At 42.3% G+C, this 17,862-nt stretch overlaps 1 protein-coding gene across 2 annotated transcripts in view; it reads left to right on the forward strand.

Moving 5' to 3' along the window:
• Nucleotides 1–17,862, forward strand: part of UBE2H (ubiquitin conjugating enzyme E2 H) — a 69,936-nt gene that overhangs the window by 16,267 nt on the left and 35,807 nt on the right. For both annotated transcript variants that reach the window (XR_014711496.1, XM_084627423.1), the window contains exons 2-3: nt 16,446–16,522; nt 17,381–17,455. Coding sequence is in view for 1 of the 2 variants with exons in the window: in XM_084627423.1 (XP_084483549.1) it covers nt 16,446–16,522; nt 17,381–17,455 (152 nt within the window). In the remaining variant the exon portion in view is untranslated. The remainder of the gene's footprint in view (nt 1–16,445; nt 16,523–17,380; nt 17,456–17,862) is intronic.

Here is a 17,862-nt window from a genome sequence, read left to right on the forward strand (position 1 = left end):
AATCCATGCTCTCTCCAGTTCTTGCTGCCTTCTGAGACTATTGACAGGTTCACCAACTGGTGTGGTAAATATGGAATGTAGACTCTTGCCACTAAAAACTGAATGAGATCCATCAATTTCTTCCATGTAATCCACAGAATTATCAGTTAGTAGAGAGCTCACTATCGATATGGGCTAAAGTCAAATAGACAAGCTACAAGTGTGATGCTCCATATCCCAGTCCCTCAGGCCCGCAGTCCCACATTTCTAATTTATTTGCCAGGGCTGGTCTAATATTTGCATATGTAAGACAGCAGTTTGCATATGCATTGGACTCCCTAAGATGTATGAGTTTGCAAGTTCTTCTTGATTTCCACAAGTATGTTGCATATTAATATACCCTAGACAGTTTGTAAAAGAACTAAAATAACATTTTGTACAAAATGGGGGGGGGGCTGAATGGTTCAGTGAATTAGTAATAGAATATGACCTTTTCCACCTCTAATTACTGGCTTGAATCCAGCCCAGGTTAGTAGTGACTGAAAGGAGCCTGGTGTCTTATGAAATGAGTTGGTCTGTCCAGTTTCTAAATCACAGGATACTTGTTGGCAATCTCTGCAGAGGCCAAAAAGGGAACTCTTTGCACTCTAGAGGTGGCCCTCTATGTTAGTGTTGAAGTCTGCTGGTTATTTGTGGAAACATTTCTTTTTCACTTCAGGGAAATTGGGGAAAACCATTATTTTCTCAATATGTGAAATAATTTTAAGGGAGAAAAGCATTTCTTGCTCCCTGCTTTCTAATTCTTTCTTTCTTTTTCCTCACCTAATTGCCATCCTGATGGCTTTAATGGAGAGATGTGTAGGTAGGGAAATTTAATGAAAAATTTCAGTAAATGCAAATGTGCTTCTGGATCAAGTGGCATGGAATGTTTGATCAACTCTATTCCTTAACTATTTTATGATTAGGAAATTGAAACAACTTAGAATGGGAGGTGCAGTGGCTTAATAGCTACTTCCTGTTTAAACTTAGTTGAATATTGGAGGGATTCTGTTTATTTGCAGCAGCACAACGGTTAAGTTTCTGTACTTAAAATGAAGGCAACTGTGCTGTAGAACAGTGGTTCTCAAACTTCATTGTACTGTGATCCTTCTTCTGACAACAAAAATTACTACATAACTCAAGGAGGGGGGACCGAAGCCAGAACCCCCCTCAGCCCTGGGTGGCAGTGGGGACCAAGGCTGAAGCCCAAGGGCTTATGCCCTGGCAGGGGGCATGTAGCTTTAGCCCTCCTTCCCCTTGGGCTTCAGCCCCGGGCAGTGGGGCTTGGGCTTTGGCCTCTGCCCTAGGCCCCAGCAAGTCTAACACCAGCCTTGGTGTTATGACCCATTTTGGGGTCCCGACCCACAGTTTGAGAACCCCTTCTGTCGAAGATTTAAGTTCACTCTAATTAGATTTCAGAGCTATTACAATTGTGTGATTTGTCCCTGGTCTAGTATTGATGCAAAGAAAAAATGTCAAGGAATACTCTTTCTGTTGTTTGTCAACTAATTGTAATTAAGCCGTATTTCTTTCTCTCATCCTCCAAAAGAGTTAATGGAGTACAAAGCTCAAACAGAGTAGCTGGGGGTCCAAGCAATGAAATTCCTTTACATTGTCATTACAGTTGATAGTGCAGATTAAATTACCTTGATGTATGCAAAATTTAGTTACAAAGAGAAGTTATTAAACTGAGGCTGTTCTTTTGATGTGTAGAACAGAAATGTAGAGTATTGTTGCCCTTCGGGAAACCTTAGGGTGAAGGTTTCTTTCTCTCTGGCTATTGGAAATGTGTGGACATACATTTAAATTGTTAATTTATAAAAATGCCTAGAACTCTATCTTCAGACAATTATATGCATCTCGCAAGGGAGTGGAAGAGAGGAGAAGGAGGAAAAGTAAATCCTGATCTGATATACCAGGAACAAGGTCTGGTAGCTGAAGCATAGGATTGGGAGTCAAGAAGGCCTGACTTCTGTCCTGCTTCTGCACAGATTTATGTGACTTTGGGCAAGTCACTTAAATCCTTTGTCCCAGTTTCCCCACCTTTGAAATGTGGACAGTGATACTTCCTGCTTAATAGAGTTGAAGCTTAATTAATCAATATTTGTAAGGCACTTTAGGATCCTTAGTTGGAAGGTATCATTATTATTCCAATAACTTGTCCAGCTACAGTGAACTCCTGAAACTTTCTCCATGGCAGTCTCGAGACAGTCATCAATTTCTCCCCCCTCAGTTCATTCACAAGGCCCAGTGTGATGTCTTTCAGATGGAACAGCAGCAAACAACCAAATGAGGTTATGGGATTCCCTTTCAGAACTCTCTGTACTGCTTCACTAATGGTTGAGGATCATATTGAATGATGTGATATACTACATATCTATTGCTTTCCTCATCCACTGCCCACGTGGCAGCTTGCTCCCTCCAGCATTGCCAAGTTTAGTTTTTAAACGGAGCCTCTGCCTTGCTGTGAGATACATAGTCAGGTCTCAAACTTAGTATCATTTGTGCAGGCTTAGTGTCAAGGCTAAAGGGAAAGCTGCAGTGTTTGTGCCATACACCGAACATCTTGCTAACTTTGTTCTGGATGCAGCTGTTTAATTATTGGCTTGTGATGATCTACTCTGCAAGTAAAATGCCATTGTATGAATTAGAGGTTGAATACTCTCAATACTGCTTTCATTCTGGTGCTAGGACACACTACACGCTGAAAAGCATTGGACAATGCTGTGAGCGTTGTTTAGATTTGACTAGGCACTGTTAATGATTTGTGAAATTTCTGCACTGGCATATTAACTTGTAAAAACAAAGTCCAAAATACTTTTTAGCTTTCTTCTTTGGCAACATTATTTTAATCTCTGAAGGTTGTCCTTCTGTTGCAGTAGTGAGCTAATGTAGGGACCATTGTTACTGAAGGAATCCCACTTCTAGACTTTGAGACTGAGTCAGCATTTGTTTAAAATCACTACCTCTTAAACACTGCAGTGGACCTTTTGTCATAATGAAAACTTTTTTAGGAAAAGCCTTGTAGTGTTCAATCCCTGTGGATTTGTTTTATTTTTCCAAAAGGCTGGTTAGGTGTTTTTTAAATACTTGCCTTTAGTAGGTATCCTGATATTTAACTCTTTGCTACTAAATCTGTCAACATGGATTGGATAAAAGATGAATAGCTAATGGAAAAAATAGTCAGAGCACCAGACTGAGTTACTAAAATCTCATGGGAGAATAAACAAGTGAACTCTTTTCTTGCAGGTGGTTTGACTATTAGCTGAAAACATGGCATAGCTTTCTTGGGCACATATTTAGCTCAGTGGATAGGAAATGTGTCACTACCATGTGTGTGACCCTGAAAACTTGCATCTATTAGTGTTTGCTCAGGAGTATATGTAAAACAGAAGCCATTCTGACTTTTGGCCTAAGTTTTCAAACCAGATGTTGGTGTAACAAACCAGAAATCTGAATGAGAGAAGCATCCTTATAAATTAAACCCTTAAATACTGATGGTTGAGTTGATTGAGAAAATGAGGCAAGGGCAAAAGCTCTCATCTTGTGAATCTTGTCTGTCTGCAGCTAGCAGCAGCTGAGACTTCCCATCTCGAAAGCTATTTAAGAATGTCTATTGGAAAGGTATTGAATATGTTGCAGTGGTGGGTGTAGTTACTGTGTAGAATGATAACAGGCAAGAGCACTTTGTAATAAGTGTCTGCATTTGCTTGGTTTTAAAAACTGAATGCCTGTCTGCAAAGGGTACCAAGCAAATTTATGTATACTTTTTTTAAGGCAAAATACAGTGGGATTATAAAATCATATACCATATATACTCCATCATAAGCTGGTTTGTTTATAAGTCGACCCCCCCAAGATGGCTAAGTAAAAATGATGTATGACCCTTTCGTAAGCCAACCCGATATTTCAGAGGTTGGCAAACTTCGGCTCCTGGCCTGTCAGGGTAAGCCGCTGGCGGGTCGGGACGTTTTGTTTACCTGGAGCATCTGCAGTGGCCCTTCCTGCAGCTCCCATTGGCTGGGAACGGCAAACCGTGGCCACTGTGAGCTGAGAGGCTCCATGCTTGCAGTCGCTCCAGGTAAACAAAGCGACAGTGTATTAGATGTTCAATTCAATGATTTCACAGAGTTTAAAATCAAATTTTGGTGTAGACCGGTTTATAAGCCAGCCCCCGCTCTTTGATGCATCATTTTTTACCAAAAAGTACTCTGCTTATGAACGAGTATATACGGTAGTTCTTCAGAACTCTTATCGGGTTTTGGGTTAAAGGTGACGAAAAAGAAGAAAAATTGGGCTTGTGCCCTCTTGCATCTCTGATGTATAAAAAAGGCCTGATACCTGTTTATCCCCAAATCTGTTTTTTCTTGTTCTGTTTCTGTATTAGAAATGTCTACTGAGGAATTCTCTGGTGACTGGAGAGAGCTTACAACATTGTGACATAAGAGGCTGTAAGATGAGTAATTAAATGTGTTGGGGACATTATTTGAAGTTTTGTGGGACACCTGTTTAGCTTTGATGCCAAATGAATGCTTTGAAGAAAGGACATCTTTGTTAAAGACTGGAAAACTCCAGGTGAGATTTGTGAGTTTCCAATAAACATCTGACATCCCAAGATGTCCTTCAACAGTACCAAGGGAAAGACCATACTTTTCATTTCTGGCATTTTTAAGCTAAAGAGCAAGCAGGAAAATTTCTTAAGCCTTTCAGGCTTTATACACCATAAAGAAGCAAAAAAGGTTCTAAATTAATATCTAAAAATCTTTTTGCACGACACTGTATCTATTAGGGGAGGGATGTAGTCTTTTCTTAAATCCTGAACATAAAGTTCAAAAATGCTTAGTTACTGTGTAGTTGCTATATCAAATTACTTAGTCATCTGTATAAGCTATGGGTGTTGGCAGTGGGGAGAAGGGAGACAGACATCCCCAAACCAGTATTTGTTATAATTTTCTTTATTACCAGTCAGTGAACCAGTTAAACTGGGGTGCAGTTTTGCTCAACTTTAGACAAAAGCTTATCTGAGTATGGTCTTTGAAATTCAAGGAGAAGCAGAAACAAATTTGCTTTGAAAGAATGTAGTTCAACCAAAGTGGCTTGAAAGGAACTGAAATTAGCAGGTGCCTGGAATATGATCCACCCTGAAGCTAACATCCGTATTTCTTGTAGTACGTAATGCATTACTTCGAATCTGGCATTAATGGCCACAATGGGAAAAGCTAATTTAAACCAAGCACTGACTTTTCAACAGGTTACTTAAGGTCAATGGAACTTTTTTAATCGCTGACTTAATTCTTTGTAATGCAATTTGTTGTCGTCCATCTCTTATAATCATGCTATAGAAAAATCTAATAGGTTCTTAAAGATTTTTGTTATAAAGTTGCTTCCGAGTGATGCTGATAAACCAGGGTCTGGGCTTTGGCTAGCATGTCCAGGAATTCTGAATCAAGCAGCGAAGCATTTTGTTGCAGCACAAACGCATGCAGACCATATCCTATCCTCACACCGAGATGGGCCAGAGACTTCAAAAAGTCTGCTTGACAATAGCAAGGTCTCTGTTTTATATGGAAAGTACCCAGATACTTTGAGCAGTAATACAAAACCATAAGTTACGTCTTACATAGAGCAGTGAGGCATTTCTGAAGCAGAGCTTCATTGTCTCTCTCGTGATGCACCGCAACAAGTTGTGAAGAGGGCAGGTTGTGATGCGTCTTGGGAGACAGTGTAGCCAGGGAGCCTGGTTCATAGGGAAGAATGGGAGCATGAGGCATCTGAATTGCAACTCCCGTGAGGCAACATAGGTGAATACAGTTTAATGCCACGCTGCCCTGAAATTCAAGGTTTTTATTTGGTTCAACAAACTGACTCTGCTTGAAACAAAGTATTTTTTCAACTTGGCTGACAAACTTTCAGTTTTCAGCCAAAATTTTTGACTTTGTTGAAATCCCAAAACTTTCTATGGAGAAATACTAGTCAAAATGACTTTTTTGGGATGGGGTTTTCCACTGGGGGAAATCTGCATTATTCCCTGACTTCTGGTCATAGCTCAACTGTTAGTTGTTTATGTAGCGCGATAGATTAGTTGTGGACACAGAATATGTTGCCCCAAAGAGTTGACAATCCAAGAACAAATGTAAGCTAAAATGTATTAATCTCAGCTCTTGTTCAGCTGTTGTCATAGTTGAGGTTGTTAGGCTTGATCACAATTCTTAAATGGGTGTGTAGGTTACATAGGGCAGAGAACACATTAATCGACTGTCATAGAATTTGAAAAACCTCCCGGCAGAAAGAGGCCACATTTTAGAAATATATGTGTCTTAGGCAGTCTAAAACTTGTTTCCAGGCTGTTCCTTAGAGAGATGCTTTTGTTCTAAAACAAAAAAAACCCACACACCTGTCTGACCAAAAAAACTGAACTGGTGACCTTTTTTGCGAACTTTGACTAGATTTCAAATTGGCAATGACCTATAACAATTTAAAAAATTGTCTCAGGTACCACATCTTTTCCTGGGTTGTCTGGCTACATTTTGCAGTTTTACAATCACACTTTCATCTCTCCTTCTCTAATGTCTGTCTTCTGGGTTGCTGTGGGTGTGGGAAGGGGCCCATGAACAGAGGCAATGGCAAAAATAAAATTGAAAGACCATTTTTTCATAATCTTTCAGTTAGTTTCAGTTCAGTTACTTATCTAAAAAGTTTGACCTACTGTTTTACAAATGTGAATTTTAAGTTGACTATCACGTTATTGGAAAGATTGAAATGTGTAAAATCACTTTGGTAAAGATGTTGTGTTTAACTTGTTAAATGCTTTAACACTGCAAATTGAGTTTAATGATCCAGTTTGGAGACAGTTTATATGGCCCTTTAAACTCAGTTTACTGGTGGGCTAGTCTGTAATAATTTCAGATCCTCCTTTGGTTTCTTCTAGGTGTAAATTGTGTTTCCATCAAATTAACTTTCAACATTATATGTAACAAACTCAAGTACATTGTATGGTGTGACTTTGTGGTTCCTGTGGCTGCTATGGGTCGGTCTGGCAGTCCAGTCTGACCAAGGTGAAAGGACTAAGATGGCCTGTATGAACAGCATATCAAAACTGTAGCTCTGGTATGTCCCATAATAGTTCAAATGTTTTTGCCTATTGATATGAGAGAGCAAACTTTTACTGATGATAACTTCTCCTGGATTCCCCAATGTCAGCTCAATAATACAAAAACATCTTATACTTCCTTCCAAAATGATCTCTTTTCAATAACTGCAGATGACTCCACAGTCCCAAATCCCTTTTTGCCCACTTGAAAGGATGCTTTTGCATAACCATCTAGGCCAGTGGTCTCCAACATTTTCTGCACAAGATCACTTTTTGAATTTAAATGCGACCCAGGATCTGCCCCATCTCTTCTCTGAAGCCCTGCCCTGCTCACTCTATGCCCCCCTCCCTCCATCGCTCACTCTTCCCCCACCCTCACTCACTCTTACAGGGTTGGGGCAGGAGGTTGCGGTGCAGGAGGGGGTGCAGGCTCTGGGAGGGAGTTTGGGTGCAGAAGGGGGCTCTGGTCTGGGGAAAAGTGTTGGGGTGCTGGCTGGGGGAGGGGGTCCTGGGTGCAGGCGGGGGTATGGGGTGCTGGCTGGGGGAGGGGGTCCTGGGTGCAGGCGGGGGTATGGGGTGCTGGCTGGGGGAGGGGGTCATGGGTGCAGGCGGGGGTATGGGGTGCTGGCTGGGGGAGGGGGTCCTGGGTGCAGGCGGGGGTATGGGGTGCTGGCTGGGGGAGGGGGTCCTGGGTGCAGGCGGGGGTATGGGGTGCTGGCTGGGGGAGGGGTCCTGGGTGCAGGCGGGGGTATGGGGTGCTGGCTGGGGGAGGGGGTCCTGGGTGCGGGATGGGGCCGTTTCTGGAAGTGGCGTGGGGCCAGGGCAGGAAGGGAGCCTGCCTTAGCCCCACTGCACCGCTGAACTTTTAGCAGCTGGAGATCACGATCGACTGGCAGAGGCTTCAGGATCGACCAGCTGATTGCAATATACAGGTTGGTGGCCACTGATCTAGGCCCTGTTTCTACTATGGTTATAAGCAAGCTGGGATCTGGCTACGAAGTGAGACCATAACCACGTTCCCCCGCTTGGCTACCCTTTGACATCCCAGCTGCTCTACCAGTTCTAACCATGGCAGGGAAGCTAGTTGGGACTCAGGATGAACTAATTAAACTTCTGTTTGCTTTCTGGGAGCTGAAAAATGTCTTCCCTCTGGCAAATACTGACACATTTATTTCAACTCTTCCTGTTTCTAATGGAGCTGCAATTCTAGTTGCTCTTTGTTGTGTGCCAGTGTTACCTTGGATATGGCACACTTTTGGGAATAGTGCTTAGTTAAGAGGTGTATCGGTACCAGCAGGGGGTCATGGGAAACTTGCTTGTGCTGGTTTTATGTGGTGTGACCTTCTTTCCCCTCTCCCTTGGTGCGGGAGGGTTTTGGGGAGGTCCTGAAAGACTATAAAAGTCTTTGCTATTAAAAACATCTAGTGCTGATGATTTAGATTCCATCTAAATGTTAGTTATTAGATGCCATACAAAATGTTAGCTGTGAAAGCTATGTGTTACTGTTTGGCTTTGCCCTCCAATTTCTAGTTGTAAAGCTGTAACTCAGTGGTCACCAACCGGTCGATCCTAGAGGATCTCCCAGTCGATAGCAATCTCCGGTGGCCCAGTGGGGCAGCCTGCCCCGGCCCCACGCTGCTGTCAGAAGTGGCCCCTGGGGGCAGGAGTCTCCCTCCGCATGCTGCTTCTGCCTGCAGCCACCACCCCCGCAGCTCCCATTGGCCGGGGACATGGAGCTGAGGCCAATGGGAGCTGCTGGGGCAGCGCTTGCAGAGAGGAGCAGCGTGTGGAGCCACGTGCCCTCTGCCACTCCCCCTGCAGGGGCCGCAAGGGCACGTTGGCCCCTTCCGGGAGCGGCGTGGGGTCAGGGCAGGCAGGGAGCCTGCCTTAGCGGCAGCCACGCTGCACCACCAACCTGGAGCCACCGGAGGTAAGTGTTGCCTGGCAAGAGGTTGCACCCCAGCGCTGAGTCCCCTCTTGCACCCCAGCCCTGAGCCTCTTCCCAGAGCCTGCACCCTGCATCCCCTCCTGCACCCCAACACTCTCCCCCAGCCCAGTGAAAGTGAGTGAGGGTGCGGGAGAGCGAGCAACGGAGAGAGGGGGGGAATGGAGTGAGCGAGGCCTGGTCTCGGGAAGGGGTGGGGCCTCAAGGAAAAGGCGGGGTAGATCCTGGGTTGCCCTTAAGTTCAAAAAGTGATCTTGGGCGTAAAAAGGTTGGAGACCACTGCTGTAACACACATGGGTCAAATGAAAATCAGTTACAGCTCCCAGACCAGCTCGTCAAAGAATGCCAGATGGGGGAGAGTTTGAGAAGAGATCTCTTCCTTTTGAAGACCCTGGCCACACCAACAGGGTCATGTTTGATACCTGTTCACTTCCATAGTGTAATCATACTTCTCTGTTTGGTTGGTAACCCTGTGACAGGGCTTCTGGTTGCTCTGTGCTTCGCTCTTGGGATGATATTTCCCATTTTAAGGTTGCCGTTCAAAAGGGGCATATGGAAGGATTATTCTGTAGTTCAGAATGAGCTGTAGTCTCAATAAAACAATCCTTGCCTGATTTCCAAACTAATCAGGCTGAAGTCTGGCATAGAAGTTTTCAATGCAGGGACCTTGTCCAATGGAAAGAGGGACAATTTATGATTAAACTTCACCCTTCACTCCTGATCTCGGTGATCCCCCTTTCCTGGCTTGGCAATAGAATATAGGAATGTTTGCTAGATCTCTGTTGCTCTGTTCATATATTATTTAATGGACCTGCCCAGTTCTGTTCAGTTGTCTCTAACACCCCCCACCCCGAAACTTTAACCTTCCATGAAACAGATACCATATGGAAGGAAGTGTACATATGGAAAAGATTCTACCTTGAAACTGAAACACAATTCTTTATATAAATAGTGGAACTTATCCTTTCATGGCTGATACCTTGTTATAGTAGATATGAGTTGTGTCCTCACTGGCAATTGTTATGCTTTTTAAAAAAATCTGTCCTTGTTCAAACAGGAATTTTGGGGAAGTTCTATGGCCTGTGTTATACAGAAGGTCAGACTAGATCAGGGGTTCTCAAACTGGGGGTTAGGACCCCTCAGGTGGTCACATGGGGGGTCGTGAGCTGTCAACCTCCACCTCAAACCCCACTTTGCTTTCAGCATTTATAATGGTGTTAAATATATAAAAGTGTTCTTAATTTGTAAAGGGGGTCGCACTCAGAAGCTTGCTATGTTAAAGGGGTCACCAGTACAAAAGTTTGAGAGCCATTGGACTAGATGATCACAGTGGTCCCTTGTGGCCTTGGAATCCATGAATATAAGTGGTGTGTGAATCTTTTTAGAGTGAACTATCACCTTAGCAATGTTCTGGTAGATCCTTTCACCACCTCTATGGGTTGGTACAGAGCAGATGACTAAGTGGATAGGTCAGGAGTTGTGCTAGTTAGGGCTCAGAGTACTTGGCAAATGTTTGGCATATTTGTAGTATCAAAGTTCTTTGATTTGGTTTCAAGAAACAAAATGCTGAAAACTGGAGGCTGGGAGTCATTAGATGCAGGGAAAAACCTGTCAATCTTAATTTTTTACCCTAGATCTTGGGGAATTTGTCTAGAATGGAAATTTAAAGATGACTTACAAAGGAAACAAAATGTGTTGTCCCTTGCTGCTATGTGAAATGGTAAAAAGCATAAGGGAAAAAAACTTTAAAGTTAGAAGCTCAAATTCTGACTATCTTGGTTTTTGTTTTTTTTGTTTTGGGGTGGTTTTTCCTTGAACACTAGTAGGATTGTAACATCACAAGCATAAAGGAAGTGAAATATGATTGATTAAAGGGAAATATTTTAGTAAAAGTGGGTAAGACTTCATATTCTTGATATTTAGGGTTTAAAAACAAACTTTTTTAGACAAAAACCTTTCAGCATGTATCCCTCAGAGCAAAACTCATTGGTTTTTCTTTGTTGGTCACTTTAAAAAAAATTCACTTTTTTTGAAGTGAGAACAGTAATCATGTGGCAAAATTTTGTGTGCATACTCCTAATGGCATCAAAAGAGGTGTGAATTCCTGTTTTGCTGAGCACTGGTTCCTGCACCAGAAACAGCCAGTGTGGCTGGCCTTTCTTGAGGTGGCTGGCCTTTCACAGTGCTTATCACTTGTAATGCTTTTTGCAAATGAAAAGTACCATATAAACACTAATCTCATCTGAAAGTATCCTCCATTGTTAAATATGGAGACTTATGCCTTAAATAGCTGAGGGGTCCTACTGATCTCTTTAAAAAGTAAGCTGAGTGGTATGTTCATTGTAGTCCTCCCAAATGTAAACACCTGTCATCCGTCCAGCTGTCTTCCACTGGGACAACAGCAGTTGCACAAAGGTTCTTGAAAATATATGTAAAGAATGGCGGGGCGGGGGTGATCCTTAAAGTTCCAACAGTAATGAGGTGGACTGCCAGGGAGAGACTGGAGCTCCAAAACTGAATTCAGACTTTTGCCAGTTTGAGATGTTTCAGCATTCCAAATGTATTGTCTCTTCAGGCCAGGAACTGTCTTTGACTGTACAGCACCCTGAACAATAGAACCTTGATCTTGATTCGAAGTCTGTGTTACTGTAATGCTATCACACACCTCTCTCTCTCTGTATAATTAAAAAAACCAAAAACAAAAAAACCCTCAGTTGGCCCTGGCACTTATGTCGTGCTCTGGCTCACTGTACAGGAGTTTGTAACCAGTTGCAACAAAAATCCCCTCTCTGTTTCCCTCTTTAGCAATCTCTTCATAGCTGATATTTCTAAATGAGGTTTATTTTCCAGATTGTCAATTAAACTTTTTCAACACTTCAAATTGTTAAAATTCTCAAGTATCTCAGACAAGGATAATTATCTTCAGGACTTAGTCTCCTCTTCACTTTTCTCAGTCTTGAACTAAAACTTTTGAGCCTCTTATCCATTACAAACAAACCTGAACTGCATCTAGGCTTTTGGTACTTTCTGCTGGGCATGGCTACACTGGAAACTTCAAAGTGCTGTCGCGGGAACGCTCCTGCAGCAGCGCTGCGAATGTGGTCACAAGCGAGCACTGGGGGAGAGCTCTCCCAGCACTCCTGGTAATCCACCTCCACAAGGGGATTAGCTCCGAGTGCGTGGCTCCCAGCTCTTGGAGCTTGTCTACACTAGCACTTTAAAGCGCTCAGACTTGCTGTGCTCAGGGGGGTTATTCTTCACACCCCTGAGCTAGCAAGTTAGAGTGCTATAAAATGTAAGTGTAGATAAGCCTGCTGACTTTTTACTAACTGAATATGACAAAGTAAAATTCTTATCTTTAGATAAAGACCCTGAAACCAGCAAGGGCAAAAAGATCTCTGCGGCTAGTGGAAACAAAATAAACCCAGGTCTCTTGAACAGTGTTCATTTTTAAGCCTTGTAGGATGTCTGATGTGTTACAAGTTAGGTACTTAGTGAAATAGGAGACTCATGATGCTTCCTTTACAGATTCCCATTGTAGGAGTTGTGTGCCCCGCTATGCAGGCCACGAAAACACTTCAAAGTAGTATAACCCTTAGTCAATATTCTGGAACAAAGAATGTAAAAAGCCTCTAATCATTTCTTATTTCTCTTTCTGGTGCTCTGAGCCCTCTCCGTGGGTCTGACTATTGTTAGGATTTGGCAAGTTTTAGCTATATAGAGACTAAATCAGTGTTGGTTCTTTTTTCAGAGTAGCAGCTGTGTTTAGTCTGTATCCGCAAAAAGAACAGGAGTACTTGTGGCACCTTAGAGACTAACAAATTTATTAGAGCATAAGCTTTCATGGGCTACAGCCCACTTCATCGGATGCATAGAATGGAACATGTATATATACACATGCATACAGATAAGTTGGAAGTTACCATACAAACTGTGAGAGGCTAACTTGTCTGTACAAATGGACATGGAGCAGGAAATTAGGTCTAAGAGTTGGTGGGTTTGCCCCATAAACTGTCCACTTTCAGACAAGAGTCCTCCATGGTCAATGGTGTGGAGAATATGAATAAGAGAATGTTATTTATCCTCCTCATAACACAACCACCAGGGGTCACCCAATGAAATTAATAAGCAGCAGGTTTAAAACAAACAAAAGGAAGTACTTCTTCACACAGTGCACAGCAACCTGTGGAACTCATTGCCAGGGGATGTTGTAAAGGTCAAAACTATAATGGGGCTCAAAAAAGAATGAGACACGTTCATGGAGAATAGGTCCGTCAGTGGCTATTAGCCAAGATGATCAGGAACGCAACCCCATGCTCTGGGTATCCATAGCCTCTGACTGTCAGAAGCTGGGAGTGGACAACAGGGGTTGGATCACTCAGTAATTGTCTGTTCTGATTGTTCCCTCTGAAGCACCTGGGATTGGCCACTGTGAGAGAAGACAGGATACTGGGCTGTCGAGACCAGTGGTCTGACACAGTATGGCTATTTTTATGTTCTTATGTGCTTGAAAAATTCGCACTCAACAGGATTGCTTTCTGTGCAGATTTTATACCCAGTGTCTGATGAAAATGTAGTTGGACTCAAGGTCTGTTTACAGAGTAAGCCTTGAGTACTCCTGGGCGCTCTGCTGAAAGAGATGTCACAGGTTTGATTCAAAGTATATGGCATCACAAGACTCTTAAGAAATCCTTGAATTAATGTCTTAGATCCTTCACTGACAGATATGAGGACATATTTAGATTTGTCTTGAGATGGATCCAAAGTCATAGGATCCTATTTCTGCAGGTTGAACTGTTCAGTCTTTGAGAGGCTCAAAACATTCCTTCAGTGGCTCTGAAAATGAGGCAACATAGGCAGGCATGCTGAGGATCCGGCAGCAGGAACTACTCCCCAGCAGGTTGATTCTGATTGTGCCTTGGCACAGATGGACTCCTTGGGATCCTACAGGTCCCAAAAGTGGCAGGATGTTCTTGAATCTGAGGCAACCATTCACTTGTTGGAGCCTTTGGAACTGTCTTCTCATTTAAGATTTGGTTTTAAGGCCATGGAAAGATGTCTGAAAGCAAATAATTAGGTCAGTCTGAATCCTTCACTCATCAGATCTGGTGTTTTAGCTATAGTTGAATTTTCTCTGGAACGATTGATCACCCCTTAGGGACACAGTCCTGTCTGGTACAGTACCTTCTGGTCCTTCTCAACATGATTTATGTTTTGTTCTGTATCTGAATAGATTTCTCCTTAGTGATGCTACAGTTGAGGGGATTTTGAGTTATGGCTCCACTTTGACAGTGTAGTAAGATCGACAGTTGTCCCTTAATATGAATTCTTGTTAGTTTGCTATCAGAACTTTTCATGCCAGCCTTTCTGAGCTGGTGAGATAGCAATATTAGCTATCCAAAGTGATAATCTTCCTGCTACTTTATCACAGGAGCCATTACAGGACTCGGCCTATGTTTGCCACTCTGACTTTTCAGGTGCCATCTGAAAACAATGTTTCCCTCCTGTCCTAACAGTCCTTTAAAGATTTTGACTTAACACTTCCGGTTACAAGATCAACTCTTAATAGAATATTTTTGATGCTGAGGGTGATGCTGTTCCGAAGTAAATAGACTTCACAGCGTGTGGTCTGGTGGATAGAGCAGTGAGCTGGGAGCTTGGAAAGTCCCTGGTTCTAGTTCTCTTTGTCACTCAGTAGCTGTTGGTAAGTTTTCTAACTTGATTTGAACCAATCAATAAAATGGGTTTACTTATGTCACCGGGATGTATGGAGGATTTTTTGCACAGTGCCTTGAAGATGAAAAGGTGCCAGCATAAATATTTATGTTTTAGCATACTGTTGAGTAGAGACGTTTCCTGTGTATTGGTGGTGCTGGGAGCTCTAGGAGGACAGCCTGAAGCATCTCACTTGTGAAAATTGAAATTCTCTCTGTCATGCATTCCTTTTAGTCTGAAGGAATGTTTTGACCCTTATAGTGCTTAGCTCCTCTCATCAGAGGCTTTCAAAGAGCTTTGCAATGGTGGTTCCCCATTTGTAAAATAGGGGATATACTTAAGGTACGTAAGTAACTAACTGAAGTTCATATGGGAGTAGAAGTTGGGTTCCCTTACTGTTAATTCTCCTGATGCCTCCCTCATAACTCATGTATTAAAATTAGTGTTAAAAGCAATTGCTGTTGGGTCATATTCATAATCCATTAACACTGCTTTACATTGGAATACTTCAGCAAACTAGGAGACTGAAACATCACTGTTAATTGTTTTAACTTGTTACTGAATCCAAATCTTTTTGCCTTTCAGTGCTGTATTCCCTTCTCCACAAAGCACTGGTTGCTTTGATTTTTTGTAAGTTAATGTAACTTAATGTTTAAAAATAGTTCTTTTTTAGTGTTGTACCAGCACATCATAATTGGCCCCTCTACCATCTCTCTAGAGACCTCTAGGTTTTTTTGGCATTGCAAATCAAATTAACATTAGATTGCCATAATTTGCATTCTTTCAGTGGGAGGCCATCTGACAGAATTAAAGGCAGCCAAATAGAATTGAACACACCAGGACTTGCCATTGTCATGGAAGAGACATGGGAAAAATTCTGCTTAAAAGTATAAACAGTTAATGCCAACTTAGAAACTAAAATGTGATTGGCAAGAAAAGTTGCACTCTTCCTGTTTAGTGGATGTTGCCCCAATGCATTTGAGGGGAAGAGGGTTGTCTTTAAAACAGGCCCTCACCCCATCAAGGATGGTGCTCCTATGGTTCAGTGTCTTCAGTGTGGACAAGTGCAATCAAGGTTTCAGCTACCATTGTTTCTAAATTTTAATTCCCCTGCTCAGCTGCATACCAGTCACTAAGGTGGTGCTAACAAAGAGTTCAGTTTTTAATGAAAGTATAGATTCTTGAGGAAACAGATAGCAATGGTCCGTCCCTCTCCTCCCCAACTCAGAGAGAGCTTCCTGGAGTTTTCAAGTTCTGAACACTGTTCCCACCGCAACGTTAGAGAAAAGTTAAAGGAAGGCTACTTTGTTCTACTTAACATGGGGTGAGGGGTGGAGGCAGGGAACTCCCTTTAACACTTGTGGAACTAATGTCCATTAATAATTGGATTGTTCAAATATATTTCAAGGATATTAAATTTCATGTCTGTAAAGATCAGTGGTTCTCAACCTACTTACCATTGTGGGCTGCATCCCATACTACCTGCATGGCCCTGAGGATGTCACCTGGGCCGCAGCTGTGTGCTGATTGGGCCATGAGTTGAGAACCACTGGTAAAGATATTCTGAATATTAAGTTTTAGACTGTTCAGTGTGCCAGGTTTCCAGTAAGGATCATGACTGTTTGAGTTACCATGTTGTCATCTAGACTTAACATTTTCCTTTACTTAATACATCAGTATTGAGAGCAAACATGAAGTCACAATCCTAGGAGGACTCAATGAATTTGTAGTGAAGTTTTATGGACCACAAGGAAGTAAGTATATGTCCTGTGCCTCATTATGATGCCTTTTTTATAGTTAAAACATTTCATGATGGTTTTAGGAAAAACGGAAGCAAATGGCCAAGTACTATATCAGTTGTCCATATGTAGTAACTGGGAGCACCCAGAAAATCTGGAAACTGCAAGTTGGAGCAAGGGGTCAAGGGATGCCATTGCACTTAGGTTGCATCTTGACCACAACCTGTCCGATTTCTCCCAGCTGACAATAGGGGAAGATGGGGATGAGAGCAGAATTTCAAACCTTAATATTGGGTGAACATCATAGTCTCTCATAACTGAATGACAGGTTGGTAGTTTTGAGTGATGTGCAAAGCCACAGCATTATCTTAAAATAGAGCTTAAATTTCAAAGGTCTTGAGTGGAACCACTCGTGGGGCTTGGCACCTTGGAAAATCTGGCCTGTCAGTTGAATTTTATAAAGTGCTTGTAAACAAGATTGAAGGCCAAGATAGATATTTTTTTCCCCCAAAAGAATTCGCTCTCTTGCTGGATCTCTGATGTGTCTTAAATTAGTAATGCCTCTCAGGGTAAGTAGATTATTCTAACTTTTGTGGTCTGAATAAGACTCTGGGGCCTTTGTGCTAAAAACTAATGTAGTATCAGTAAAATCAGAGCCCCAGTATAGACCAGTGCCCTTCACATCTTAGGGGAATGGCCATTACTATAGGGCTTTCTATCTGTGCTCTGTGTCAAAGAAAGGAGGTTTGACACGAGGGCTTATTCTAAATGGTAATTATTTTTCCAGGTCTTTTTTTACTTAATACCATTGTGCTTTTCTTCTAGGCAGAGTTCTGCAGTATGTCTAACACCTGCATTTTTCTCTGATTGCAGCACCATATGAAGGTGGAGTGTGGAAAGTTAGAGTGGACCTTCCTGATAAATACCCTTTCAAATCCCCATCTATAGGTAATAATCATCACTTGCAACCTAAATCTATCTTGTTGCTCATGTAGTAGAGAGAACTACTATTTTATAGCATTTTCACAAATTAAGAGATACTACCAATTGCTGTAATTTTTCACTGATTTTTAGTGACTTTACTGAAGTCAGAGATCTTCTGCAGGTTTCTGATAACCTTAATGTTAAAGCATAATATTAACATTAAAGTATAGAAGGATGGTCTTGTACTTAAATTACTGGACTGGGATTCAGGAAGTCTGGATTCAGTCCCTGGCTGAGCTACAGACTTTCCTGTGACATTGGGCAGGTTACCATCTCAGTTACCGTCCATCTGTAAAAATGGGGATACTTTCCTATCCCACAGGATTGTAAAGATAAATTAATTAATGTTTGAGAAGCTCAGATGCTTACAG

Source organism: Lepidochelys olivacea (assembly GCF_965140295.1).
Source record: "Lepidochelys olivacea isolate rLepOli2 genome assembly, chromosome: 1".
Lineage (NCBI taxonomy): Eukaryota > Metazoa > Chordata > Testudines > Cheloniidae > Lepidochelys > Lepidochelys olivacea.